The following is an 11528-nucleotide window of genomic DNA, read 5'->3' on the forward strand; positions in this document are numbered from 1 at the left end:
TAGTCTGTAAAGAATGCTGCAACATCCATACTTCCCTAGCTCCAAAAATTATGAAATAAAATTCCCACTTCAATAAATTTATCAGAGCTTAATATGCAAAAGGTTTCAAAATTTTATCACATTCTGACTTTTCTAGGGAATTATTGCAACAGCAGTAAACTTTCTGTTTTCAAACAGCAACATGTATACTTGTAACATAGGCATAGTAAAGACTATTAATGCCACTTTTATTGAAATAAAAGATGCAAAACATTGTTCTAAATAAAAGAAAGCAAATCCTAAAAAAATAAATTGACGCTCCAAGCAAAACACATATCATGTGGCGAATAAAAATATAGCTCCAAGTAAAGTTACCGATGAACGAAGACGAAAGAGGGGATGCCTTCCGGGGCATCCCCAAGCTTAGGCTCTTGGTTGTCCTTGAATATTACCTTGGGGTGCCTTGGGAATCCCCAAGCTTAGGCTCTTTTCACTCCTTATTCCATAGTCCATTGAATCCTTACCCAAAACTTGAAAACTTCACAACACAAAACTTAACAGAAAACTCATAAGCTCCGTTAGTATAAGAAAATAAATCACCATTTCAAGGTACTGTAATGAACTCATTCTTTATTTATATTGGTGTTAATCCTACTGTATTCCAACTTATCTATGGTTTATAAACTCTTTTACTAGCCATAGATTCATCAAAATAAGTAAACAACACATGAAAAACAGAATCTGTCAAAAACAGAACAGTCTGTAGTAATCTGGATCAAACGTATACTTATGGAACTCATAAAATTCTAAAATAAATTTCTGGACCTGAGGAATTTATCTATTAATCATCTCCAAAAAGAATTAACTAAATAGCACTCTCCAAATAAAAATGGCAGCAATTCTCGTGAGCGCTAAAGTTTCTGTTTTTTACAGCATGATCAACAAGACTTTCCCAAAGTCTTCCCAAAGGTTCTACTTGGCACAAACACTAATTAAAATCATAAAACCACATCTAAACAGAGGCTAGATGAATTATTTATTATTAAACAGGGACAAAAAGGAGGAATAAAAATAAAATTGGGTTGCCTCCCAACAAGCGCTATCGTTTAACGCCCCTAGCTAGGCATGATGATTTCAATGATGCTCACATAAAGGATAAGAATTGAAACATAAAGAGAGCATCATGAAGAATACGACTAGCACATTTAAGTCTAACATACTTCCTATGCATAGGGATTTTGTGAGCAAACAACTTATGGGAACAACAATCAACTAGCATAGGAAGGCAAAACAAGCATAACTTCAAAACTTTAAGCACATAGAGAGGAAACTTGATATTATTGCAATTCCTACAAGCATATGTTCCTCCCTCATAATAATTTTCAGTAGCATCATGAATGAATTCAACAATATAACCAGCACCTAAAGCATTCTTTTCATGATCTACAAGCATAGAAAATTTACTACTCTCCACATAAGCAAAATTCTTCTCATGAATAATAGTGAGAGCAAACTCAACAAAATAATTATCATGTGAGGAATAATCCAATTGAAAACTAAAATCATGACGACAATTTTCATCGATATCATTATTCTTTATAGCATACAAGTCATCACAATAATCATCATAGATAGCAACTTTGTTCTCATAATCAATTGGAACCTCTTCTGAAATAGTGGATTCATCACAAAATAAAGTCATGACCTCTCCAAATCCACTTTCATCAACATAATCATCATAAATAGGAGGCATGCTATCATGATAATAAATTTGCTCATCAAAACTTGGGGGACAAAAAATATCATCTTCATCAAACGTAGATTCCCCAAGCTTGTGGCTTTGCATATCATTAGCATCATAGATATTCAAGGAATTCATACTAACAACATTGCAATCATGCTCATCATTCAAATATTTAGTGCCAAACATTTTATAGATTTCTTCTTCTAGCACTTAAGCACAATTATCCTTTCCATCATACTCACGAAAGATATTAAAAAGGTGAAGCGTATGAGACAAACTTAATTCCATTTTTTATAGTTTTCTTTTATAAATTAAACTAGTGATAAAACAAGAAACTAAAAGAATCGATTGCAAGATCTAAAGATATACCTTCAAGCGCTAACCTCCCCGGCAACGGTGCCAGAAAAGAGCTTGATGTCTACTACACAACCTTCTTCTTGTAGACGTTGTTGGGCCTCCAAGTGCAGAGGTTTGTAGGACAGTAGCAAATTTCCCTCAAGTGGATGACCTAAGATTTATCAATCCGTAGGAGGTGTAGGATGAAGATGGTCTCTCTCAAGCAACCCTGCAACCAAATAACAAAGAGTCTCTTGTGTCCCCAACACACCCAATACAATGGTAAATTGTATAGGTGCACTAGTTCGGCGAAGAGATGGTGAAACAAGTGGTATATGGATAGTAGATAAAGGTATTTGTAATCTGAAATAATAAATACAGCAAGGTAGCAAGTGATAAAAGTGAGCGTAAACGGTATTGCAATGATAGGAAATAACGCCTAGGGTTCATACTTTCACTAGTGCAAGTTCCCTTAACAATACTAACATAATTGGATCACATAACTATCCCTCAACATGCAACAAAGAGTCACTCCAAAGTCACTAATAGCGGAGAACGAACGAAGAGATTATGGTAGGGTACGAAACCACCTCAAAGTTATTCTTTCCAATCAATCCGTTGGGCTATTCCTATAAGTGTCACAAACAGCCCTAGAGTTCGTACTAGAATAACACCTTAAGACACAAATCAACCAAAACCCTAATGTCACCTAGATACTCCAATGTCACCTCAAGTATCCGTGGGTATGATTATACGATATGCATCACACAATCTCAAATTCATCTATTCAACCAACACAAAGGACCTCATAGAGTGCCCCAAAGTTCTACCGGAGAATCACGACGAAAACGTGTGCCAACCCCTATGCATAGGTTCCCAATGTCACGAAAACCGCAAGTTGATCACCTTAACATACATCAAGTGGCACGCGGTATCCCATTGTCACCACAGATATCCACGACAAGACATACATCAAGTGTTCTCAAATCTTTAAAGACTCAATTCGATAAGATTACTTCAAAGGGGAAACTCAATTCATTACAAGAGAGAAGAGGGGGAGGAGAAGCATAAGATCCAACTATAATAGCAAAGCTCGCGATACATTAAGATCGTGCCAAATCAAGAACACGAGAGAGAGATCAAACACATAGCTACTGGTACATACCCTCAGCCCCAAGGGAGAACTACTCCCTCCTCGTCATGGAGAGCACCGGGATGATGAAGATGGCCACCGGTGAGGGTTCCCCCCTCCAGCAGGGTGCCGGAACAGGGTCCCGATTGACTTTTGGTGGCTACGGAGGCTTCTGGCGGCGGAACTCCCGGTCTATCTTTCGTTCTGGAAGTTTTAGGGTATATGGAGTTATATAGGCAGAAGAAGCACGTCAGGGGAGCCACGAGGGCCCCACGAGACAGGGGGGCGCCCCCACCCTCGTGAGCATCTCGTTCCTTCCTTGACGTGGGGTCCAAGTCCATCAGGTGTGTTTCCTTCCAAAAATAACTTCTCCAGTTGATTTTGTTCCGTTTCAACTCCGTCTGATATTCCTTTTCTTCAAAACACTAAAATAGGCATAAAACAGCAAATCTGGGCTGGGCCTCCGGTTAATAGGTTAGTCCCAAAAATAATATAAAAGTGGAAAATAAAGCCCAATATTGCCCAAAACAGTAGATAATATAGCATGGAGCAATCAAAAATTATAGATACGTTGGAGACGTATCAGGCCCTCGGACCCTGCAGCGCTTTTTCGGTACAACACACGAAGAGATCTGGAAGCTTCTTTTTAAAGCCCAGAAGTCGTGGCCGGAGAAGATCGAAGACATTGGTCTCGACTGCACACATCCAGTTACTGAGGTAAGCTTCTCACCTTCGAACATAGTTTCATAAGTCAAAGGATATACTGAGGCGCCTATTCCTTATTCAGGGCTGGATAGCGAAGGCAGAGCGGATCAGCTGCCCGGCACCGCTACCTGAAAACCCAGCCACTCCTCTGTTAATGAGGATGCTGGTTCCGATGCCTTATCAGGCGCCGGAGAAGAAGGCCAAGAAGAAGAGCAAGGAGGCCAAAGGTGGTCTCCGCCGTAAAGGTATTTCGAACATCATGTCCGGAGATACCGAAGCTCTCTCCTCCCATGAGGGCGATGAAGACGAAGAGGAGGACAAAGAAGAGAGCAATTCTCCCCCTAAGGGAAGGAAGAAGAAAAGGGTGGCCTCTACAGACCGAGGGGTGGAGGCGTTCAAGAGGGAGAAAATAACCCTCTCGGATGGTTTGGATTCAGACGCCGAAGCCCTCCCCGAATGGCGCCCCAGGTCGAAGCCCCTATCCGCATCGTAAGTGCCCAAGGACACTACACGCATGTCTAGTCTTTATGATTGTAGTTCTAATATATTTGTCTTATGTGGCACAGTCTGACATGCGATCTTCCCCAATCATCGTCTTCAGGGAATTCACTAGAGCCAGGGATGGTGAAGAGCGAGACACCTCCGCGATCCTCCCCACCAAACACTATGGACGACACCGAAGTATTGTCCCGAAAAGCCTCTCCAGGCCATGGAGAGGTGCGGGAGACCGTCCATATGGAGCCAGAGGGTAACACCTCGGCTGCCGAGAACATGGGGGAACCAACCCCTATGGAGACTGACGACGGGGGCCATGAGCAATCTAGCCCCCAGTCGAACACCATTCCGAAGACCCGTGCGGCTCTGAAATCGAGCGGGCAACCCCCTTTGAAGGAGGGGGGAGCGCCGACTCCACCGACAACCTCCATTAATCCGGAGGCGCCAGGCACCCTAACGGAAGCACTTCGACATGCTTCCGTCATGGAGGAGCACCGTACCGTGATGGGTTCGGTGGTTGAGAAAATTCAGTCTGCCAATAGCGGGCTGAATGGAGCCTTTACCAGCTTACTGACAGGCTTTGAGGTATGCGATGTAAGACACCTTTTATATGAAAAAACTTGTGCCTGTATACAGATAGTAGCCCCTGAGACTATGTTTGATTTTGGAAGAAAAAACCGAACATAGGATCGAATGAATATCGCAGAAGGTGACATACGTATCTATTGAATGTACATGCTTCACTGTTGGCGGCGACCGCCCAGCCGCTGAGGTTTCCGAGCTCAAACGGAAGCTGAAGTTGGCTGATGATGACCCCGCCCTTATTAACAAGCAGATCGATGAGGCGCAAGGTACGTATTTGTACGCCTGAAATTATATTCGAGTGCGGAGTTTAAGCTAACACACTTTCTTGTGTAAATGACTTGCAGGTAGTGCGGCCGAGGTTGAGACCCTCAAGGACCCCCTGTCGGAAGTACAAGAGCAGGCGAGGGTGAGTGAAGCGGCTGCAGATTTGAAGGCCAAGCAAACCACCTGCCGCCGGTATGAGGAGAGGGTGATCGAAGTCGAGCAGGAGCTCAAGGATGCTACTTGTCGGGGATATACCCTGCGGTATTGACCCGGCCGGAGTCATAACCCGGCTGGGACTTGGTAAACCGGCGGATGGTAAACCGACAGACAGTTAAGATAGACAGTTAAGTCAGATGATAAACTAGATGGTAAACCGGCAGAGAGTAAAGGCAGACAGTTAAGTCAGATGATAACTCGACAGATGTTAAGTCAGATGGTAACCCGACAGATGTTAAGTCAAATGATAACCCGACAGATGTTAAGCCAGATGATAACCTGGCAGACAGTCATAACCCGAGAGATAATCATAACCCGGCAGACAGAGTCGCCTGGGGTTAATAAGCCGGAGACGTTAAGAAGCCCAAGATGTTAAGAAGCCCATGAAAAGAAGTCAGAATAATTTAAGTCTTAATCCGAGTTGGACTCTACATGTAACCCGCCGAAGGTTGAAAAAAGCGTTATTAAGCGTATGCCTCGGCGCGCCTCAGCGCTCGGCGACAGCCCACCGCGTAGCCTTGGGCCTGATCGGTGCTCTAGGCGGGCCCATCGCTTAGGCGGATCCAGGCGTGCGCCTAGGCGTGATGGAGCGGAGAAAAGCGGCGAGGAGGCGGTGCAAGGCAGAGCAAGGCGGACCGGAGATGGAGCGGGAGAGGTTGCAAGCATGGACGGGAAGGAGCGAGAAGATCGCTAGAAAATGGAGAAGATTGCGGGAAGTTTGCTGGCTGAAGGAAAGGAGAGATTAGGGTAGGCTTTGCATATATATATATATACACACACGAAAGGGGTGGCGGCGGCTCGATCTATTCCGTCGTTGCTTCGTCCTCCGGCTGCCAAGACGAAGAGATTCACCTCATCCTCTCACCAGTCACCACGCAGCCATGACTTCTTCATCCCCGCCATCCCACGCAGCCATCTGAGGTCCCGCCTTCTTCCGTGCTGTAGGTGAGCTGCCAAATCGATTTTGTCAATCCCCTCTGTTCTTGTGTACAGTGTACTATGTGCCTGTGTGCTGCCTCTACCGTCCCCTGGATTGCTAGTAGTTTGCTAATTGCTGCTCTATCCTTCACATGGAATTACTTGATCTGTAGTTTCTGTATTGATATTGATTTATCTAGATTACTAATTGGGTGTAGTTTGATCCATCCCTCCAGTGGAGAATCTAGGATTGCAACTCAGGGGCTGCCACTCAGTTTTATTTCATTTTGCAAAGATCTCACAATTTAAATGTCATAGAAGCACCAGAAATTCACGTAGGAGTACCATAGTCTAGTCAAACAAATAAATGATAGTTATTTTGTTCGTTCTGCAACTGATTTGTACATACCTTGATGCTGTTATGGATGAATTTGCTCACGCATATACAAGATTTAACAAATAAGAAGTAATTAGTATTTGGGCATAAACAATATTGTGGGAGAAAGAACTTTGCTCAGGCTCGAGGTCAAAGCTGCGCCTGGCCTGGCTCAATGCCCCTGGTCTTGCCTAGTCTAACGCAGCACGCCGGCATGCCCATGCTCGTTGGCAGCCGGCTCGGCAGTGTGCAGTGCTCCCTCTGCCTGACCTGCGCCTACTGCTGTTGGCCGCCGCAACAGATGGCCTGACTACCCTACACACTGAACATATGAATTTTTCTGTACTGAACACTTCTAATGGAATAAGACATGACTGTAAGTAATTATAACTCCCTGATGCAGTTGTTCTTGACAGCTCATACTACGAGGAGGTTAAAGAGGGCTAGTCATATCTAGCATCTGGAGAAGCAACGGAAGTATCGACTTGTCTGAAGGTAATCAGGCTAGGCACTATTGATGTTAATGACGTTCGTTCTATGATTGTCTCAGTTAATTAAGTTATATATGTGGCATGATGCCCAGATGTGATACTGGACAGTACTAGCACTAGAGCAGAAGAAGGATCATATTCTGTTGCAAGATGCCAAAATAGGACGGTCACAGTAGCTGCTACTATTACACTAGTCTAAAAATAGGGTCATATGCGTGAGTGTGGCTGCTGTTAATCTTGAATATACAGATATGAGGTTATTTCACATCATACTTCAAATTACTATATCAGAGGGGTTGTTCAGTTGGCATAAAAAGGGAATTGCTTCTGGATCGGTATGAAGCATTGCAAGACAAAATAATTTCCGAATGCTACACATTTATTAGCTTGTAAGTTGCAATGCAAAAAATATGTTCTTTTTGGTTTCCTCCATGGTAGTTTTTGTATTATCTGTTTACTTCACGGCAGAAAGTTTCTTGGAATTTGTCTATATACAGCTTCTTGCCTACTTTATATCGCTCTGCATATATTATGATATTATAATTTAATAATTTATATTGCTTCAATTCTAGGATCTGGACATACGCATACATGTACAAATAAACTTTATTGTGTTCTTGCTTTGATTATTCTCTGCATTTATGCCTACATGTGGTCTAGACTTTGGTAGATCTGGTCCATTTTTTTAGAATCAGCGATGCGAATTACTGAGCTATTACTTGTTGTGTATTTGATTATTTGTAGGATGTCCGACACAAATGCAACACCGGCATCGCAGGAAGAGAATGTCCTTAAGAGAAAGTCAGATGGTGTGGGATGGGAGTATGGGAGTCTAGCTGATGCTTCCAACAAGGATAAAGTGAAGTGTATGTTCTGTAACCATGTGAGCACGGGAGGTGTTTATCGTCACAAACAGCATGTGGCTCATATTGGTAATGCTGTGGTCAAATGCAAGAAAAGCTCCCAGGAAGCTAAAGACAGGTGCAAGAAATCTCTTGAGGATGCATCTAATAAGAGGAGGGAAAAGACTGCCCGTGAGCAAGAGCTTAGACAAAGTGTGAACATTTCTCGCATTGGAGATGTAGAGGCTTCTCATATCGGAAGAGCGGAGCCACACAAGTTAGGTCCTATTGACAAGTGGGCATGGCTTATTGATCCTAAATTGACTCAAGCTGAAGCCTTGCATCAAGAGAAGATAAACAAGGAACTTTTGGAAAAGAGGACACATGAAGTGCAACAGTATGTGGCTAGATGGGTGTACAATCATGGTAATTAAATATTTATTTTTACCCACACTGCCATTTATAGTTTACTTCTTTGTAATGTTTGACCATTGGTTGCCTTCTCACTTACTAATTTTGTTTGTATTGCATTTGTAGCTATACCATTCAATGCTTGTGACAACGATGATTTCAAGTTAATGTGTGAAGCCATTGGGAGGTTTGGCCCTGGATTTGAGCCACCATCTAAACATGACCTTCGAGAGACTTTGCTAAGTGAGGAACATGCAAGAGTGAAGAGTTTGCTGCAAGAACGTGATGCTGAAAAGATGAAGAATGGCTGCTCCATTATGACTGATGCTTGGTCAGATAGGAAGAGGAGAAGCATAATGAACTTGTGCACAAACAGTGCTGATGGTTCTAGTTTTATAAGGTCGAGTGAGATGTCGGCTGTATCGCACACAAGTGAAGTCATCTTCCAGTTAGTGGATGAAGCAATTGAAGAAGTAGGTCCTGAAAATGTGGTCTAAGTAGTGAATGATAATGCTTCTAATAACATGGGGGCAAAGAAGATGTTGGTGGAGAAGCGGCCGAACATGTTTTGGAGCTCTCGTGCGACGCACACCATTAACTTGATGTTGCAAGGAATTGGCGATCTTCCAAGGTTTAGTAAGGTACTTGAAAAAGCAAAAGCATTCACTATCTTTGTCTATGGTCACACACGGAGCTTGGACTGCGTGAGGCACTTCTCTTCAGGGAAAGAGATCATAAGGCCAGGGGTCACTAGGTTTGCTTCTGCTTATCTAACTTTGGAAAGCCTTCTAGACAAAAAGGATCAACTGAGGAAGATGGTGGTCGATGGTAGATGGCACAAACTACGAGAAATTAAATCAAAAAAGGGAAAGGTAGCAACAGCTACCATGATGAGCATGGCCTTTTGGAAAGATTTGAAGCTTTGCCTGAATGTCTTTGAGCCTTTGGTAAAAGTCCTTTGTTTGGTTGATGGGGATGTCAAACCATCTATGGGTTTTGTCTATGGAGAAATAGTGAAGGCAAAGAAAGAGATCAAGGAAGTCTATGGCAATGTGGAGTCACGTTACAAAGATGTGATTAATATTGTTGAGAAAAAGATGAAAGATCGACTTGACTCTCCGTTGCACTTGGTTGCATACTTACTGAATCCATATTATAGCTATGCTGATACTAATATTTTTGATGATGGGACAATAACCGAAGGGTTCATTAGCTGTGTGGAGACCTTTTATTATGGTGATGATGACAAGCAAGATCAAGCTGTCAATTTTGAATTAAAGAGATTCCAGAATAGAGAAGGATCATTTGCAAAGAAGCTTGCGAGGAGTTGTCGGAATTTTGATTATAATGCAGGTATGCGGTGTTATTTTGTAAAGTTTAATTTATTTAGTATATATATTCAGAATTTATGCAATACATTGTTCACTTGATTCTCTGCTTTCATTCATAGCATCTTGGTGGAGGCTCTATGGAACTGAAGCACCAGCTCTACAAAGGATGGCTGTGAGAATCCTCTCATTGACCTCAAGTTCTTCGGTCTGTGAAAGGAATTGGAGTACCTTCGAAAATGTTAGTCTCCTACTCTCTAATCTCACATCTAGCTAGAGTAGTCTGTCACATGTCAAAACATCCCATGTTCTTAATCCTTATGTTTTTTCCCGTTGCAGATTCATACTAAGAAAAGAAATAGGCTAACTACAGAACGTCTAAACTCTCTTGTGTTCATACAATTCAACTCTAGAATGATGGCCAAGAAACAAATGATCAAGGAGAAGAAGATCATTGATGTCCTCTTGTCCGCTGAAACTACCGAAGCTCAAGGTTTTGTTTTTGAGGGCGGAGATGATTATGTAGAAGTCGTCTATAGGGATGATGATGAGGACGAGATGGATAGTACAGGGATGCCAGGGAGTGGCATTGGAGAAGCGATGGGAGGCAATGAACTGCTCGAGCCACGTAGAAGTGTGAGACTAAGACAACTTTATGAAGAAGAAGAATTCGAGTCTGAAGAAGAGGAGTTTGATGATGATGAGGAGATGCATTCAGATGAGGAGAATGACTATTGATAATTGAGGAGGCCCAAATGCACGGGTGTCTTTTCTTAAGTACTTTTTTTATCTCATATCTTTATGTCATTGAGTCAAACTGTTTGTGTGTGCGTCCGTGTGGAATTTCCCTTTTTGATTTGTGAGAGAAGTCTTCCCAATAAGATTCTAGGAATTAAAGAACTTCATTTTTATGTGTGAACTGTTGAGCTCATAATTTATAATGCTATGCCAATTGGGTCTTGTGTGATATTTGCCTAATATATTTGAATATTTGATATTTCTATGGGGGCATTACTTCCCATTGAATAGACTATTTAGTTCTCCACGTTGCCTGATGTACCCGCTCCTTCAACATATATAAGGAGGGGCACGACACCCCAAGAGGGAGACAAAAAATAAAGGCTAGGGCTAGACACAACTAAGAGGAGAGCCGGCTTATGCGGCGACTCCCTCGTGATGATAATGAGACCTAGCCACAAACAACATATAGGGTTATTACCGGATGATGTTTCCCGGGGCTCGGAGCTGTCTAAACCCTTGTCTTGTGTTGCGTCTCTTAATTCCGCTCAACCCCTCTCAAGCTACCACATAGATGCGTTGGCCTCATGACTAAGTCCTCACACTAGAACATCTGCCATGACAATTCCATGACAGTTGGCACCCACCGTGGGGCTCATGCATGGTGGTGTTGAGTTCTTGAAGGGATCTCATCTAGGGTTTGAGGAGTTCGATGTTGGCGTTCTGAGAACGGGGGTCCCCAGACTTGCCTGCATGCGGCCCACGGTGTGGCTCTGCAAACGGTCCCGTACGTCCCATCTTCACCAACAAGCATTCAAGACCCTCGCGAGGGGCCAAGCCTCATGAGGCGGACGACACAAGACCTCCTCGGGAGCGGCTCACCAGGCTGGCTCGCGAGGGGCGGAGAAATCGAGGCCGGGCAAACCTTGCGTGGTTCCAATGACGTGAGCCATGACGATCGAGACCAG

General features: G+C 43.1%; 1 protein-coding gene across 2 annotated transcripts; it reads left to right on the forward strand.

Moving 5' to 3' along the window:
- The first annotated feature begins 5943 nt into the window (after positions 1 to 5943).
- Positions 5944 to 10791, forward strand: LOC125539017. Of its 2 annotated transcripts, none has more exons than XM_048702374.1 (6): positions 5944 to 6401; positions 7154 to 7245; positions 7986 to 8509; positions 8621 to 9847; positions 9945 to 10063; positions 10162 to 10791. In XM_048702374.1, the coding sequence occupies exons 4-6, from the start codon at positions 9019 to 9021 to the stop codon at positions 10558 to 10560; spliced, it is 1347 nt and encodes a 448-aa protein (XP_048558331.1). In that variant the 5' UTR covers positions 5944 to 6401; positions 7154 to 7245; positions 7986 to 8509; positions 8621 to 9018; the 3' UTR covers positions 10561 to 10791. The 2 variants fall into 2 exon arrangements, with proteins under 2 accessions (XP_048558331.1, XP_048558330.1); XM_048702373.1 differs by having other exon boundaries at positions 7167 to 7245.
- Positions 10792 to 11528: the final 737 nt, after the last annotated feature.

Source organism: Triticum urartu, chromosome 2, assembly GCF_003073215.2.
Source record: "Triticum urartu cultivar G1812 chromosome 2, Tu2.1, whole genome shotgun sequence".
Lineage (NCBI taxonomy): Eukaryota > Viridiplantae > Streptophyta > Magnoliopsida > Poales > Poaceae > Triticum > Triticum urartu.

What these genes read in the sequence shown, in the direction of transcription:
- LOC125539017 (XM_048702374.1), top strand. Translation starts at nt 9,019, where the DNA reads ATGGGGGCAAAGAAGATGTTGGTGGAGAAGCGGCCGAACATGTTTTGG. An exon ending in GAATTTTGATTATAATGCAG is followed by an intron (nt 9,848 to 9,944) that starts GTATGCGGTGTT and finishes TTTCATTCATAG; the next exon opens with CATCTTGGTGGAGGCTCTAT. An exon ending in ATTGGAGTACCTTCGAAAAT is followed by an intron (nt 10,064 to 10,161) that starts GTTAGTCTCCTA and finishes TTCCCGTTGCAG; the next exon opens with ATTCATACTAAGAAAAGAAA.